This window comes from Chrysochloris asiatica, unplaced genomic scaffold (genome assembly GCF_000296735.1).
Source record: "Chrysochloris asiatica unplaced genomic scaffold, ChrAsi1.0 scaffold00144, whole genome shotgun sequence".
NCBI lineage: Eukaryota > Metazoa > Chordata > Mammalia > Afrosoricida > Chrysochloridae > Chrysochloris > Chrysochloris asiatica.
In genome coordinates, this window is record NW_006408662.1 from 6859396 (window position 1) to 6877459 (window position 18064).

Consider the following 18064-nt stretch of genomic DNA (forward strand, 5'->3'; position numbering starts at 1 on the left):
TGGCCTCACAGCCCATGGGGTCAAGGCCATGTTCTAGGTAAAGTCAGGGGTCTCCAGAGAAGACCCAGACAGGGCCACACTCATGAATCTCTCTTTGAGCATCATCAACAAATCAGGATGGCATCAAGGAAAACGAAGACCAGCGTTTCCTCAACTAGAAAGATTCACCTCTTCAGCTCAGACAGGCTTTAGAACTGCACTGTCCCAGGCCGAGACACCTCATCTCCCATGGCTAACAAGCTTCTGGCCAAGTGCTGGTCTGGTGGAGACGTGTTTGCAGAGGAGCATGGACACCGGACACTGAAGACAATGCGAAAGAGATGCAAATGAGCTCACTGCTAGTCTTTATATTGCATCATGGTGAAATGATAACATACTGAATATATTGGGTAGAAAATAAAATTTTTTATTAAATTAAATTTTAAAAACATTATTAAAATTAATGTCCCCTGCTTCTTTAGCTTTTTAAATATTACTACAAGGAATCCTTATAATGCACTGGTTACACACTCAGCTGCTAACTAACCCAAAGGTCAGCAATTCCAACCCACCAGCCACTCCCATCCTGGACCCAGACCAAGTCCTTCCTCCTTATGCTTGGGGTCCTGGTGTGGAGCCATAGGACAAGCACTGGACTACGAACCACACGGCTGATGGTTCAAACCACCAGCCACTCCTTGGAAACCCTATACAGGGTCGCTATGAGTTGGATCAGACTCAAAAGCACTTAACAACAACAACAACAACATGAAAATCTAAAATTCTATCAGTGGCTTGCGTCTGTGTTTCACATCATGTTTCTATTGGACAGGCTGATTTAGACAAAACCCAATAAGTTCTTTAAGGGCTAGATTCTAGAGAAAGGAAAGGCATGTGAATGGTCTGGTTTGAGGTACCCTTTTTGAAAACTAGAATATCCCATAAACACTCTATTAGTCTTCCCACACAAGGGGACTGAACAAACAGTACAGTACATGGCACAGTCCTGGGACCAGCCTGGCCAAGTCCTTGGCTCCTGGGCCCACAGCCTCTGCTGTAAGGCAGGGCGTGTGCCAGGGCATCAGGGACCCCATCACATCTCCTACCTTCACAATATTTTATTTGCTTTACTTTATGCTTTTTAAAATATCTGTAATAATACAGGGTATAAAAAAACAAACTTACAGGTTTTGAGACGGTGAATCTGCTGCTAGGATGCACAGGTATTTAACTCCCTGTAGAATGATAAAAATAAACAAGTAAGTAAAATAAATGATACGCAGTGAAGGAAAATATTTGAAGGAAGTATTTTACTCAGGTCGAAAAACATCAAGAAATAAAAAGGAGAAGTTTTTCACTAGTCTTTTGTTGCCAAGGAACTGGAGGAAAACTAATTAAGGTTTCTGGTCATGGAAACCACGATCATGCGTACAAACTACTCAAACTCTAGTTTGTCAACAGTTTGTAGGTTTAGTCAAAATTCAAGGGCGCATCTAAAACTGACAGAATTGACTGCTTTTCAGTTAAGTGTCAACAAGTTCCAATATCAGCACCTGAGAAACGTGTTCACTGTCTTTGTTTCACCCACTTAGGATGCAGAGTGACCAAAATTAAGTCCTCTCTGTAAGTCTCAACAGATGACAGCCTTCTGTTGCAGTATCTATATCAAGTTTGGTTCGATTGCAGCCACGGTGTGCCATGCACAATGTAAGCAACCTGCTTCATTTTTCTTGTCAGGAGAGTAGAGTTTGTATACCAAACGATGTTATTTTTTAAAAGAATGGCCCAATTTCTTTTAAAGGGGGCAGAAACTTAATACAGTCCTCTAAAATTCTGTACAAAGGTTTATATGAACTCATGCTATAAAAACCCATAGCATGAGTTATAAAACTCACACTGAATTCGAGTTTTATAAAAAGCAAAACAAAACAAAAAACCGAGTTGTTCCTCCTTTGCTGTTGTTGTTGCGAAGTGCCGTCGAGTCAATTCAGACCCATAGCGATTCTGTATCGGGTTTCCAAGGAGTGACTGGTGAGCTTGAACCACTGACCTTGTGGTTCAAACAACTTTGCAGTCCAGCACATTAGCCCACAGTGCCACACCAGGGCTCTGTTCTTCCTTTGGAGGGATTTATAATTTTTAAAAAGCCTTAAATGTCAAGTAAATAGGCAAATTTTAATAATCTCAGTAACTGTGCAACTGAATAAGAAGAATTAAATAAATTAAATATGAAGAATTAGATGAGTTCTTTATGAAGATGAATTACCTGCAAAAGCCAGACTCTGTGTAAGGTAGAAACCTGCCAGAGAAGGAAAACTCAAATGTTTTCCACTAAAATGAGCAATAAGAAAGTAGTAAGACTGCACCCAGTCAGAGAAACTTAGAAGTCCAAAAAAACAAAGATGTCCCAATGAGTCTGGCTCTCCCAAGTTTCACAGCATTTTTAAACGTTTCCTCTCGGAATCTCACAGAACCATGTGCCATAGACAAAAGTGGGAGAAAACACATCAGAAACTAGAAAAAGAACTCACCTGCCTTAGCTATCTAGTGCTGCTACGACAGAGATACCATAAGGGAATTGTTTTAAGTGGAAATTTATTCCTCCACAGTTTTGAGAGGCTAGAAGTCTGAATTCAGGGGGCCAGCTCTAGGGAAATCCTTTTATCTCTTTCAGCTCTGGGGGAGGGTCCCTCAACATATGTAGGCCCAGCGTACCTTGGAAATCCTTAAGTGTCTTGACTTTAATCTTTTCTCGGTCTAGAAGGTTTGCAATGCAGGGACTCCAGGTCCAAATGACATGCTCTACCCCAGCTCTCTCTGGGTGATACTGAGGTCCTTTCTCCCTCCACTGATCTCTTTCAAATAACGGCCCAATTTTATTTTTTTTAAGTTTTTATTGTGAATTGAGTGATAGTGAATTGAGTGAAGGTGATGCAGGGCACACCCCCGAGTAACTCCCCTTACATCAGATCAGGGCTGTGACCTGAGTAAGGGTCTTACATCCCATCCGAGTCCCCTGACAGCTGACTGGCTGATGACATCAGATCACATCATGGGAGATGATCACAGCATTCCACAACTGCTAGTCTACTCAGAGTTATGGCCCAGTCAAGCTGACACAGAGTTTTGGAGAAACAATTAGATCCGCGGCATAACTTCATCGAGTACATTGTCCATTGCCTCTGTAAAATGGATGATTGTGATTGGTTGTGTGCTGTGGAGGCGGTTCTGACTCACAGCGACCCCTGTATAGGATTTCTGAGCTCTAAATCTTTCTAGGAGCAGAAAGCCTCACCTTTCTCTTGTGGAGCAGCTGGTAGATTCAAATTGCTAACCTTTCTGTCGGCAGTTCAACACGTAACCCATGACGCTACCAGAGTTCCTTGTACGATGGATGATATCTTATAAAAACAGCTTGTCTTGAATTAGTTAAAAACTTTTTATAGTTAATCGTTCAGTTTTTACTGTTAAGTGACATCATTTCTGTGCTGTATTTGCTAATTGTGGCTGCTCCAAATCCTTCAACACTTCTCCACATGTTGATAGCGCCCACTTCACGTAAATGATGTTCCCATCCTCCCTTGCTTTGGGTGTAGATTCCTGACTTGGTGTCACCAACCCTGCACACCTATGCAAGACTGATTTGGAAGCATTATGTTAGTAGGGTAGACAGCTATTGGTGCACTATCTTTCCCTTAGTCAGGTATTGGATGAGTTTGAGGACAGGTCCTGGAAGCTAGCTCAAATAGCCCATTTCTTCAGCTCTTCTGAGGAAAGCATCCACTTTCAACTTTCTCCTCATAAATCCCTTCCTGATGAAACTGGCTCAGCGTGGAATCTTGTCTGCAGCGAAGAACTGAGGGATACAATTCCCTTTCCCATCGCCCACCATTATGAAAAGTCAGAAGCAGCCCTGTTTCCCGAACGTTCTCTATTTTTTCCAGGTTTGAGTCGATCATTATACCTCCCAACACAGCCTTCTTTGGGTCTTTAAGCAAGTGAGTTTAACCACTGCTCACTATATTGGAGCACTTTACACATCGGTCTTTAACCATGCCAGTAGCTAAATCCAAGGAGTAGCTGGCACAAGTGCACAATGAAAGAACAGATACTCTCCCATTCAAATTCCACTTGGCTGTTTCTAGTTGCCTCCTTCCTGTTTGTCCCTAATTCTTCCTGGTCTGGGAAGGGAATGTTTGGAGTTCTAAAGCATCTCCCTGCGCAGATGCATTCAAAGGAAACTGAAAAGGAAACATTACTGTAAAAAAAAAGTCTACTTACTTTTACCTTGCATCTACATGGATCATCTTTTAACTAGACCACATTAAAATCACTCAATATTCTTTTTCACTCAAATAAGAGTTGGCAGTGAACCAGGTCTCCTCGGCTTGTGAAATCCCTTCCTGTCCACATGCTTCCTCCAGGGCCTTTGAGGCCAGTCCTTCCAGAGGGACTGAAGAATTCACTGCTTCCCACTTACCTTCCACTACGATCTCTAGCCAGAGCTTTTATGCCCATCAAGAATGCTGAAGAAATTCCCTGCAGTGTGGGATGAAAACTACTGCTGCCTTCATGTTCTTCTACTGGAGTCTAAAATCAGCCTGGTCCACATATTGGGAGCAAAGGAAGAGGAGGACCAGCTGGGAAAATTGCTTACTAGCCGCTGAGAGCCCAATGGAGTGATTGATGGACGAGGCTCTGCTCACAGCCCCTTTGAGGGTTTCAGCACACAATGGTCATGGCGGAAGGCTAGCTGGCTAGGTCGACCTGCAGATACACTTATGGCCTAAAGTCTTTCTTCGCCCACCAGCTGGAAGGGGTGTGGTGGCTATAGTCATCTGTGGGGAGACAAGGGAATTTCTGACAAGTACAGGGACCTCTGCTATGAAGGTAGTGAAGAGAAAATAAAAAACATAAACTAAGATCACGTCTCTCAAAGCTGCAATAATAACGATACATCAACTTCCCTAGAAAAATGCCTTGTATACAGTAGGCACTATCTGTTGAATGATGAGACCATGAAGTCACGTTAGAATATGTGATGGAAAAGCACTGTACTAAGGCACACCCAACCCTGGTGAGCCCCGACCTGAGGGCTGGACAGATGAGGGCTGGGTGCGGGCAGCAGCTCCTGACGGTCCACTCAAATGGGACACATGTAAAAACCAACTGAGACTGAGCGGCAACAAGAATGGAACGAGTTATGTAAATCAGTAAACAGAAGAGTCAAAACTGTCGAAAGAGCTCAACTGCTCACCACCTAAAAGCATTTATTTATCTTGGCTTAGTCATTAGCAAAGCAAAAAAAAAAAAAAAAAAAAGTTCTTCAAGTTACAGACTAGAGAACGAATGCTTACCTAAAATAGGGTTTCCAATGCCTGCCCACTCATACCGTTCAGGAAAGCTAATTACTAATTCAGAGAGCAGCAAAGATGAACAGAAGGAAGGACTCCCATGTCACAAGTTGGGCAGACTTCAAAGGATCTCAGCATAATGGAGAAGGAGGGTCAGGAAAAAGAGGAAGCCCCCCAATGAGATGGACTGACAGAGCAGTGGCAATAATGGGCTGGGAGAGCCCCCTTTGTGAGGATGGCGCCGGCCCGGGCAGCTGGGCTCTACTGTGTGGAAAGGGTCTCGGGATCGGAACCGACTCAACGGCACCTCACAACAAGCACTGGATTGAGATCTGCAAATGTTTCAATGGATGTGGAATGAATTTTTCATCCAATACTATCTAAATGAATAAAGCATCACTCTATACAGGGTTGCTAGGAGACGGAACCGACTCAACAGCACATAACAACAACAACAAAAAAGACTTTAGTGTTGAGGTGTAGGGACAAAGATAAAAAATAGGATATGCTTACCTAAATTATGGACAGCATACTTAAAGTGAAAAAATATATATAAACAATAGCAAAACAATTGGGAATAATCTGGAAATTTCAAAAGTAATAAAAATAGTAGCAATATTTCCATGACTAAAGTATTTTGTACATGGTACCTGGCTCTGGGGTGGCACAGTATGATAAGCACTCAACCACAAGGTCGGCTTGAACTGCAAGGCTGGTGGTTCAAACTCTCTAGCCACACCTTGGAAACCCCTATACAGAGTCTCTATGAGTCAGAACCAACCCAACAGTACTTAGTAACAAGAGCAACATTTACTTCGTCACGTGATTGCTAATATTAAAAGCAAAAGACAAAAAACAAAATTGGTTACCTTCCCCTTGAACTAAAATTGTCACTAAACAAAGGAAAATTCTGCATTTTCCACAATGCTTCAAAAAAGCGAACCATTGGCAAGCCCACTTAACAAGAAACTTCAATGGAGAAGATACAGCTTTGCATTGGCCCAAGACCTGAAATACAAGACAAATCCCTTTGTTTAGTTCCACTCTGAGGCTGTCAGTGACTTTTCTAGAAAGCATTTCACATGCCACACATCCTGAGAGTCACACAGATGACATATGAGGTGGCCCCAGAGAGAGGAAAAGTCTCTTCCTACACAGAGTGGCAAGATATGCACTGACTACTCCTAACACCCAGCAACGTATCAGTTAATATGAACAAATAAGGCATCAAATTTAGGAAAGGGAAGAGCAGAAGTGAGAGTTCAGAAGGATCTGTTCAGAAAGGCTTTTGGATTACGTTTCCAGTTTTAATGTTTTGAGACAAACTATTGCCATCACTTGTCTGAGAAGAAAGTTTAGAAAGTATTCAAGAAGGCCCCTCTTGGACAAAAGGTTAACGCTTTCTAAGTCAATATTCTCAAAAGTTCTAATATTTTTCAGTTTTCTGTTTCAACAAGCATAGTAACCACCAAAAGTAAGGCTTTTGTCTTTCTTTGGCCCTGAAACTAGACATTACACTTAAAACAGTACATAGGCAAGGACTTGAAAGGTCAGGGGCAGTATTCTGATTGCATGGCGATAAAAAGATCAAACTCTCGCTTGTTTCAAGTACAATTTCTAAAATTCACTGGTTTTTTTTTTTTTTTTCCATTCTGAAACACTGTAAGTAAGAGTCCTACTGAAGAACAGAACTGACATTCTACTTTTCGAAAGATCAAATCATTCAAACTTGTTTTCTCTCTCTCTCAGGAAAGCTAACGCAAGCCAGTTATAGAATACAGCAACATTCTCGCATGGGCTAACCCCAAACCTAAGAGGGGACACAGGTGGAAGGAGAGCCAGTCAGCCAAGGGTCCAGAATTGGAAAGTCCACTCAGCGGAAGTTGCTAAAGTGATTGGGCTGCTGCTCTAGGATAAGCACTTGACCAGAAGGTCGGTTTGAACTCCAAGGTCGACGGTTCTAACTCACCAGTTGCTCCTCCGAAACCCTATGGAGGGTCGATGAGTCAGACCAACTCTATGGCACTTAACAACAATGTTGTTGTTGTTATGTGCTGTGGAGTTGGTTCCAACTCACAGTGACCCTGAACAGGGTTTCCGAGGCTGTAAATCTTTATGGGAGCAGAAAGCCTCATCTTTCTCCTGCGGAACAGCTGGTAGTTTCAAACTGCCGGCCATGAGGTTAGCAGCCCGATTCATAACCTGGTGCAAGTAGCAAGTCTGGCATCTCCTTTAATCCCATTAGTGCCAGTCATAATTGGGGTCCACAGGAGTAATGCTGTGGCTTCTTACTCAACCATCAGTAATGAGGCAGCTGGGCAGCAAGCTGGCAGGACTGACTGAGTAGCTCCCAAACAAGAGTCTTTACTAACACTTTACTAACATCTGTTATCTAATACTCGTGAACAAGATCAAGATCTCATCAGAGCACATTAAAAAAAAAAGAGTCTAAAAACAGAAAAATGCAATGAAAAAAATTACCTTCTGGCTGGCCCACACCTGATCAGAAGCAAGAGCACAGCATATATATGCTTTATGGGAACAGAAAGCCTCATCTTTCTCCCGCGAACAGCTGGTAGTTTCGAACTGCCAACCTTAAGGTTAGCAACTTGATTCATAACCACTACGCTACCAGAGCTCCTTAGTATTACCAAAAAAATGCAACATAAAATAAGCTTCCTTCAGTGAAGATAGTAACACTGTCAGCACTTTTATATCAACCTGGTTGTGATGGTCATGTGCCGTCGAGTCGGTTCTGACACATAACAACTCTGGATAGGGTTTCCGAGGCTGTAAATCTTTATGGGTGAAGAAAGCCTCATCTTTCTCCCAACGAGCAACTGGTAGATTCAAACTGCTGACCTTGTGGTTACCAGCCCAACTCATAACCCCCTAGGAGTCCTGGTGGCACTGTGGGTTAGGTGCTGGGTTGCTAACCACAAGGTCAGGGATTCAATCCCACCCATCACTCTCCAGGAGAAAGATAAAGCTTTCTTCACCTATAAAGATTCACAACCTCCGAACCCTATCTAGGGTTGCTATAAGTGGTCACCGTCTTGATGGCGGGGGATTTGGTTTGGGTTTAAAGAAATAAACTTTAAAACAATTCGTCTGGTCACGCTCTTGAAAACCAGGATTCACGAGGTAGCAACCACCTGCCTGGGAAATGAAGTTCGCTCAGGTGATAGCCAAGCCCGCTTTATAGAGTTCTCTCCCAGTGTATCTCCTCAACAGGGTGCATGGAACTCCCACCCTGGGACATATATTCTGTTTCTTATTCTTCCTTAATTTAAGAACCCCCCACACAGTCAATAAGATTTGTAGAGATTCTGAAATGTTTGAGGAAAAGGAACAATGTGGAATTTAGAACTATATCCATGCAATGACGGCATCTGAACAAAAACAAAACAAACCCAAAAAAACTATGTCTACTATGGACTAAGAACTGGAAATCGGCATAAAAAATAAAACCAGAAAGGTACAGGGGGTAAAATCCCGAGTGCTCTTTTTTATTTCCTTTACTGCTGATGCAATAAACAGAAATCTGAAGGGAATGGTTGTAGAGATTGAGGACATAAAGGAAACACAGTCCTTTGGTTGGGCTAGGTAGTCCATGCTGTAAATCCAGCCAGGCCGTAAAAGCAAAGCTGTCGTTCTCCAAGTACCCACTTGCCACTGATTTCTTCCTGCATGAGCTAAATTTAGGTGGAGTGACTACAAATAACAACTTCCAAGAACCGTGTGGTATTTGGTGGGGTGGGGAGGGGGTGAGGAGGTAGGAGTGGAGAGATAAGATTTAGCTCTTTGTGAGACCAAAATGCAAATGCAAACCCCTAACACCTGTTGGCTTCTTTCAGGTTAAGTCAAAAAACGACATAATTTGACTTGTCAGATCAACAGATGAGGACTTGGTGTTTATTTTTGTTCCAGGTGTCTCAATGAAAGGTTAGAACGGGCACAGTCTGCACATCTGAGCTCCTTGAATCACTGTGGGGCTGACTAGCAGAGGTTGGGGGGCACCTGTGGCAGCTCCCCTCATAACTGCATGTCCTACCTGTCCTCCTCTCCATCAGGCTGAGAATCTAGTGTAGATAAACACGGTACTTCAGCCATCACTACAAAACCAGGCCATCTGACAGAGAGCCTCATTACTGACAGTTAATGTAAACCAGCTATGTCAGAGACCATGTAGGTGAACAGTGATGCATATGGGGACGGAGAAATCAGTAGCAGAAACTTTAGGAGGATTCCACATCACCTTTAGGGATAGATCTAGCTTTGTCAAAAATAAGTTTGTGTGTGATCATACAAATGTCTCAGATGTTAAAAATCATGGGGAGACCAGACTATGACGCAGTCTGTTCTGCCGAGTCCTGCTGGACGCCCACACCCTCCACTGCGGTCTGTCCCACTCACCAGGCTCCATGCACCCAGGGCTGCCTGCAAGTCTCCCAAAGGTCCTGGACTTTCCAGCTCCCTCTACCCCTGTGGTTTCCTCTCTCTGGAACACCCGTCTCATTCAGGACTCCTCCCCAGAGGCACTTCCTCAGTAAAACCTTCCCATATAACCCACCAACCGGCTCCATAGTGCCTACCCTGACCTCATCTGCCTCTACCCTCGGGCAAAGCTCAAGTGTCCTCTTGGGAACGGCATCTGGCACCGAGAACTTTGAACAACTGCTCCAATTCCCACCAGACTAAATGCCTTGAATGCCACTAGGTATTAAGCGCTGTTGAGTCGGTTTTGAATCATAGTGAGCCTATAAAGGGTTTCTCAGGAGCAGGTGGTGGGTTTGAACTGCTGACCTTGAAGTTCGAAGTCCGGTGCTGATCCTACAGCGCCATACCAGGAGACCCTGCTGTATCTCAGTCCTTCTCTCATAGAAGAACATCTGGCAGTGGTTGCCAAAGGAAAGAAAGAACTTAAAGAGACGGTCCTCAAGTCAAAGTGCTCTGGAGAGCAGGACTCACAAGGCTAGCCTGGGACCTGCTATGCAGCCCGTCACCTTCAATGCAGACATGGTGATGCAGGCTGACGGGGAGGTAAGCCTCCACCTTAGGTTTACTCCTGTACAGTAAGTCCTGGAATGCTAACCACAAGGTTGGCACTTCAAACCCACCTGTTGCTCCTTGGAAAACTCTAGAACCAGCTAGATGGCACACAGCAGCACCACCACCACCATCAATGACCTCAGCAACACACTGTGACCAGGAATCACCAAAAATGAATAGTAGAGGTGCAGAGAGACAAAAGCTCAGAGCTTCTCAGGGCTGTTGTTGTTAAGTGCCATCAAGTCGGTTCCAACCCATAGCAACCCTGTATAAGATGTTGCGCGGCAGCATCCCATGGCAGGGGCTGAACGGTTGCCATATGAGCCGTTCGGCCTGCAGCCCACACTGTTGACTCCCGGTCCCTCTGCAACCCTAGTCTAGACCATCCCATTCCACAGCCAAAGTCATTCTGATGCTTTGGAATTTATTCTGTGCGTCACATTTTTCTTCTAGATTTAAATAATACCTTTTTAGAATTGCAAAATTCTCCATCATGAATCTTGCAATTCTCTTCCTCAATCACTGCAAGAGAGATTAATGAAGAAATTTATCTCAACAGGATGTTATAAACAAGGAAATCAGATGCAATATGTACCTGACATGTTACTGGTACTCAGGGAGAGGTGAGGTGGGCTCTAAGAGGTTGATGCAGAGAGGAGTGGATTCTTCAGGAGGATAACGGGGAAGCAAGTGCAGGCCCCCTCTCCTTGGCACTGGCGACACTGTGAGTTGTTCCTATTTGCTGCAGAACAATCTCTCCTGGAACACAGCCCTCCATTCAGGGGCAGACTATACTGTGTGGGGCCTGATCTCTCAGAATCCCTCACTTGGACAGAACTCTAAATCAGCTGTCAGTCACACTTCGATAAGCCAGACCCAGGCTGCAATCCTTGAGAAGCTCTTTCTGCATAATGCTCAGTCTGTCCAGTCAATTGCCAGTCCTCCCTCTGGAGTGAGATCCTGAAAAGGGGGCAAACAGACCCAGTGCCAGGCAGGGGGCGTCCCTATAAAGGCTGTGATTGTAGATTCAAAAAGCCACAAGAGAACCCACGGGCAGGAGGGGGGTAAGGGAAGCAGAGAACTCCCCTCAACATTGTGCTCCTACCTGCACACCATGGTTTGACCCAGCATTTGCTAATTTCCTGTCCCCCAAACACAATAGGGAGTCAGCACCCTTTCTGGCTCTAAGGGCCAGTGAGCAGGGTTGGGTAACCTGCAGACAGATCTGTATTCTAGGGCCTTCCTTTGTATTGGGCCCAACTGCCACACCTTCCTCCCCTTCCAGAGCAGCCAATCACAGAAGGATCCTTGCCAGGACACAGCACACAGGGTCAGCAGGACCACATGGTGGCTAGTCAAAGTGGCTCGACCTCTAGGTTTGTACAAAAGCAGAAGAGGAAGAGGTTTTAATCTGAAAGGCAGGGAGCCTTCATGTAAAGGAATACATTTCTCAAAACACTTAGAAATGCTGTTCATAATTTGTTAAGCGAGAGTTTTTTTTTTTCCTTTAAGAACTGGATCAAGACACTTCACCGTGCATATTATACTGACAATCGTTTAGAGTAACTTGGAGCATACACTTGGATGCCCTGGGGCCAGTCTCCATGAAAAAGGCCATTATTAGGAACGTGGGTTGTCCTGTCCACTAGAGCTAGACCTCAAATGCTCTAAAGTCCAGTCTAAACGGATGCCTGTGTCCTTACCCTTCGCCACCAGGCAGCCACAGCTCTCACTGAAGTAGTCACCGGCCTACAGAGAATCTCCTGTGAATGGGGACAAAACCTGAGAACAAACCCAGCATGTTCACACAAGCTGGGTCTCAAGAGAACGAGGCTCAGATTCAGACGTGATGTCCACTACTTCCTCACAGTAGTACTGTCCCAAAGCTATGGTTTGCTTAATGCTAACTTCCACCATCATTTCATTTTATGCCAACCACGAAAGATGGTGCTGTACCCAGAAATGGGTGCAGACACACAACATCCCCATGGGTTCTAAGTAGAACTGAAAAGGGAGAATGCTTTTCCCTACCCAAACATTGGGCTTGGCACCAACGCCATCCCAGCACACACACACAGAGGTCTCAAGACATCCCAGGGCTAAAACCGGACAGAGAAGACACATATTGTGAAAAGCAGTGTGGACAATTACTTGTTGGCTTTAGCCTACACTGAACACTGAGAGGAAGAAACCAGCAAGGTGCTAAGCTTGGTCCTCAGAACTGTAAAGTGAGGTTGGATCACTTCCCTTACAGGTGTGAACAGACAAAAAGCTCACCTGGTTATGAATTATTAGAGAGACCTGGAGAAAGCCGACTTATGTAAACCAGGTGACATTTAAATCATTATTTTTCTTATGGCTTAAAACTATTAAGTTGCCCAGAGAATCCTTCAACCTTGATTTAACCATCTTTAACTTCACATTCAAATTTCCGGCCACCTTGAATGGGCAGCCTCATTGCTTACAACCTGGCTGCTACACACAGTACTGTCCTGACCTGGAATCAGAAACAAACTTTTACCTCTGCTGATGCTCTCGCTGGGTTGTTTCTGCCAAACCAAGCCACTTTTCCCTTTTGAACTCCTGAACAAAACTGCCTCCCCTTAATATACTTTCTAGGAATCCTGGTGTGGCGCTGTGGGTTAAGATGTTGGACTGCAAAGTCATTTTCAACTGCAAGGTCGGCAGTTCAAGCTCATAAGCCGTGCCTCAGAAACCCTATACAGGGTTGCTATGGGTCGGAACCGGCTCAATGGCACTTCACAACAACATTACACTTTCTAAGAAGTCCTAGTAGCATTACAAAATCAGCAATTTGAATCTGCCAGGCACTCTGTGGTTGAAAGATGAGGCTTTCTACTCCTGTAAGGGTTTACAACCTCAGAAATGATACAGGTTCGCTATGAGTCAGCCCTGACTGTTGGCACACCCCCAGCACCATTATACTGTCCAGACTGGTTGCTACATCACTGATTTTCACCTTGCTAGTGGTCACAGTACCAGCACAGCTATGCCCGAGCACCTTCCTGTTAGAGGGTGCAGACACACCAGCTGCAAGCTCCACTTGTGGGAAAAGAACACGACTCACACACCTGGGCCACAGTACTTCCCATCAGCCTCTCTGTGCCCCGTGGAAGCCTGAGGGGACAGTCAGAGCTCATACGGAGGGGGTGGTCTCAGTACGAAGAGCCATAAAGTACACACCTCTCACCACAGTGTGTGGACATGCAGCGGAACTGGCAATGGACAGCAGGGCTCCACACCTGGGGAAGGTGCTCACAATCCATCTTTTAGTTACATCTTCTTGCATGACTCGATCAAACCCTCAGTGTACCTGTGCACACTGAGGATGCCCACCAACCTTGTGAGCCCTGGACCACTCATAAGAACTGCACACACACCTCAACCAGAGGGGACTCACACAGCTCTGCCTCTTGTGTGTCCTGAGTCCTGGCTGCTTTCTTCCCCTGAGACCTGCCTGGACTCCAGCAGAGCATGCACATATCCCACATCAGCACCAAGGATATGGAGGCAGATACGCCACACGGCAAATATGTGCTAATTAGAGGAACTGGGCGAAGAGCGATGGGAGAGGGCTAGCCAGGAAACACTCAGGAACCTGGGATCTGACACGGAGGAAAACTCTAGGAAGCACATCAGTACACATGATCACTAACAAGAAGATGCACTCCTGGCATTCTCAGGGCCTCTAGAAAGCTAGGCACAACGAAGGCGGCGCTGGCTGTTGTTAAGTGTTGTAGAGTCGGTTCTGACTCATAGAACCCTGTATTGGGTCTTTGAGGAGCGGCTGGTTGGGTCTGAACTGTTGACCTTGCAGTTAGCAGTCCGGTGCTTATCCTGCAGTGCTAAGCTGTTGTCTTAAAGTGCCATCGACTCAGTACTGACTCATGGTGACCCTGTATAAGGTTTCTGAGGAGCAGCTGGTGAGCTTGAACCACTGACCTTGAGGTTCAAATGACCTTGCAGTTCAGTTCATTAACCCACAGCCCACAACAGGATTCCTTCAGTGCTATGTTGTTGTGAAGTGCCATCGAGTCGGTTCTAACCCATAGCGACCCTGTATAGGGTTTCCGAGGAGCGGCTGGTGAGCTTGAACTGCCGACCTTGCCGTTCAAATGGTTTTGCAGTCTGGCATTAATCTACAGCAGGCCTCCTTCAGTGCTATACTAGGACTCAAAAAAAAAAAAAGAAAAAAGAAAAGGGTAAAGGCTCTTAAGTGAAGATTTGAAACCCTGATTTCCTTCCTAGAGTCAGTGAAATACTGGAAGGTGTCAAAGCCCGTGGTCCATTTATCTGAGGATTCTGTTGGAAAGTGAGACTGGCTGGTGGGGTCAGCAGTCAGAGGAAGAAGCTTGTGTGCACTTGACTGCCTGCCTGCAGAGGCCTTCAGTACCACTGAATTCAAGAAACAGTGATTACTAGACAGCTTTCAATAACTGCCACTGTCATCTGTATCTGAGTCATTTCTAGTTCAGTCTGGGGTGGCTTCAAACAAATTTATCTCAATACATCAAAGCTGCTGCAAACCTCTGGTAATGTATGTGCCATGGGTACTTGGGCGGCATTAAAAGTCTTTTCCTCGAGAGGTGAGTGCCTTTGAGGTTCTGGAAACAACTGTCCAGCTGAAAACCAGTCCAGGCCAGATAACCACTTGTTTTCAAAAGTCCTTGAACTCTTTAGCAATTTGGGAGTGTGGCTGGTTTTTTTGCGGGGGCTGCCACTAAGGCAGTTTACCTACTCTACACTGGAAGCAACAGCCGAGGCAAGAAGTAAACCTGTCCTATGTTTCAGGCTGTGTCACTGAAGGAAATGTGTGAGTCCAAAAAAATCAGACTCATTAGCTGAACCAATCAACAGAGACAGAGCGTAACTGAGACTGAAAATAAAATCTATGTAGTTAAAAGATGTGTCCATCTTGGTCATATTTGAAGGTTAAGATATAAGTAATGAAGTGGATAAGGTACTAGCTTTGTAACTTGGTTGTTGTTGTTGTTAAGTGTCGTTGAGTCAGTTCCGACTCATAGTGACCCTGTGTAGGGTTCCTGAGGAGCGGCTAGTGAATTTGAACCGCCGGCCTTGCAGTTCAAAGCCACCTTGTGATCCAGTGCACCACCAAGACTCTGTGTACTAGATAGTGGGTGACAAATGCAGTGAGTGAGAAAGACAGGTCATGTTTGAGGGCACTGAATCCGTAGAAGACAGCAATCCTTAACAGAACTGATTCCAGCCTGAACATCTTGAGCTACAATCTCCTTGTCACTACTATGGTCACCGGGACTATGGTTTTCCTCGCTTCTCTCCTGCTCTTCATTTGAAGAGATGGTGTGATGGTAATCCCATTGCAAAGAAAAAAAAATTCAAGGAATAAAAATATAGAGAAAAAATATGAATAACACGTCCCCCACCTTCCTCTCCTCCAAAAGCTAACCACCCTTAATAGTCTGTAATAGTACTTAAAGTCCTTCTCTGTGCATTTAGTATGTATAGACATGCACATAAAGAAACACAGAACCGACTTTTAATTTCACAAATAGTATATTATCCTAAAATGTGCTTCTTTTGCTTAACAATTAACTTTGCCTTGTGAACACAAATAAGCTTCTGCTTTGTTTATGGCTCAGAGCATATTTCTTAATATGAAATACTGCAAGCGACCACCGCTGTTCTGCAGAATGCTGGGGCTGGCTCTAAATTTTTGGCTACCATATGCAGAGCTGCCATGAGCATGCTGGCCAAAACTCTGTGGGCACCGGACAACTTGTGTCCTCCAGCAACGCAGTCTCCATTTGTACTAGATGGTGTGTGGCCTGCAAGGCTCCCTCACCAACAGGCCCGACTCTTGTTCTGAAGCGGAGAATGAGGTGAAAGCCACATGGAAGGCAGACTGGAGGTGAGGCTCTGCAGGCTGGCCTGTCACTGTCGGGGAAGGACCACAGGCTTGGGGAGACCTCCCAGGTCAGAACAAGAGTCCCCATACAGGAAATGTCCTCTTAGCTTTCCATGACCTGCCCTCCCAACCCGACTCCAGGCTCCTCAGGTTTGAAGCAACATTATAACCAACGTATTGCCCCTTGTCTGGCATACTGCGTTGAACACCACAAATCTTTTTTGCATTGATTATACCTGCTCCTCGCATATCAATGATCTCATTATTTGACTTTCTGCATTTATAACAACAGTGAAAAATCTAGTACTCAAGTATTTTGTGCACTGAAGACTTCCGTCTCGCAACAATGATTGCTAAGGCACAGAGACACTGATGCTGGCTGTGATCGTTAAGGTCACATGCCAACTGGAATGGGCCAGGACCACAGTGGTTTAGCAGTTACATAATGATGCAATCTGGCAGCCAGGTAATGATATAGTCATCCTCTATTTTGTGATCTGATGTGATTACTCTCTACTTTGGCATAATGCAGACTTTCCCATAATAACCTGGGCTCTGGAGCCTAACCAGGTAAGTATGGAACAGGTTTGTTCACTCTCCTTACACAGTCAAGCGTCTGATATAAACTGAAGACAGCCAACAGAACCGGAAGGGATCAACTGCAAAGTCACAGACGCCTCAGGGGTCTCTTGGTTCTAAAAACTGAATCAGAGATCCATTAGTACCACTGCGGCGCTATATGACAGATGTCTACACATATACCAGGAACTACACAGTGAAACAGCCCACACTGATGGGGATGCACCAGTGGCCTGTCACAAATCACCAAGGCTAATGACTGAGCTATTTCTTAACAAAGCCCAAAAGGCACAGGTAGCGCTAGGTGTGACCCCTCAGCCCTCCCCCACCCCCGTGCAGTGGAGATAAGGTGTGTATGCTCTCAAGTTGCTCAGAGAGGCCTGGGGAGGTCACTGTGGGCTAGGACCACACTGGCACGCAGGAGTTGGAAGAATCTGCTGGACCTGCATGAAAAGAGTGACAATCTAACTCAGGAACCTGGACAAGTGCAAGCGAGGGTTAAATCCTCCCCCACAAGGCAAGTCTCCAATGAATGCAGGAGAGTTGCCTGGGTGCACACAACTCACTGTCAGACGAGGAAAAACTACAGATACCGCAGAAGAGAGAGGAAGGAGGTGCTGTGGGTAGAAGGCATTAGGAGTGGGAAGGAGGGCCTGAGCTGGACTTTGAAGGGACCAGAACCTGAGCAGGTAGGAGAAGGTTGGGAAGAAGGAAGATGCATGCTTTCCTAATGTTAAATTCCACTGAGCACCTTGGTTCTGGTCTGCTCTACTGTTGGAAAGCCAATAAAATTCCTGGAGAAGAGAAAAAGGGTGAGTCCCACGGGGAGGATGTAGAAGCTCTGAACAGGCCTCTGGAGCCATGCAAGACAACTGGACAGCTTAACATAAGCAGACAGCAACGAAGAGTCAGAGCTACACAGACATATAGATACATATAAGACACAGATGAGATGGGAGTCTATGTGTGTATGTGGCGGGGGTATGCCGGAGAGTTGGTTCCGACTCATAGCGACCCTGCATGGGGTTCCCAAGGCTAGGCATCTTTACAGGAGCAGAATGCCTCATCTTTCGCCTACAGAGCAACTGGTAGATTCGAACTGCTCACCTCACAGTAAGCAGTCCGGCGGGCACCCCACTACACTACCAGGGCTCCTTATGTGTATACGTCATACACAGATAAAAGCAGTCAT

At 45.3% G+C, this 18064-nt stretch overlaps 1 protein-coding gene across 1 annotated transcript in view; it reads right to left on the reverse strand.

Moving 5' to 3' along the window:
* Window positions 1-18064, reverse strand: part of DUSP22 (dual specificity phosphatase 22) — a 40508-nt gene that overhangs the window by 14685 nt on the left and 7759 nt on the right. Inside the window, exon 2 of the mRNA XM_006870569.1 lies at window positions 1165-1214. Within this exon, the coding sequence (XP_006870631.1) occupies window positions 1165-1214 (50 nt within the window). The remainder of the gene's footprint in view (window positions 1-1164; window positions 1215-18064) is intronic.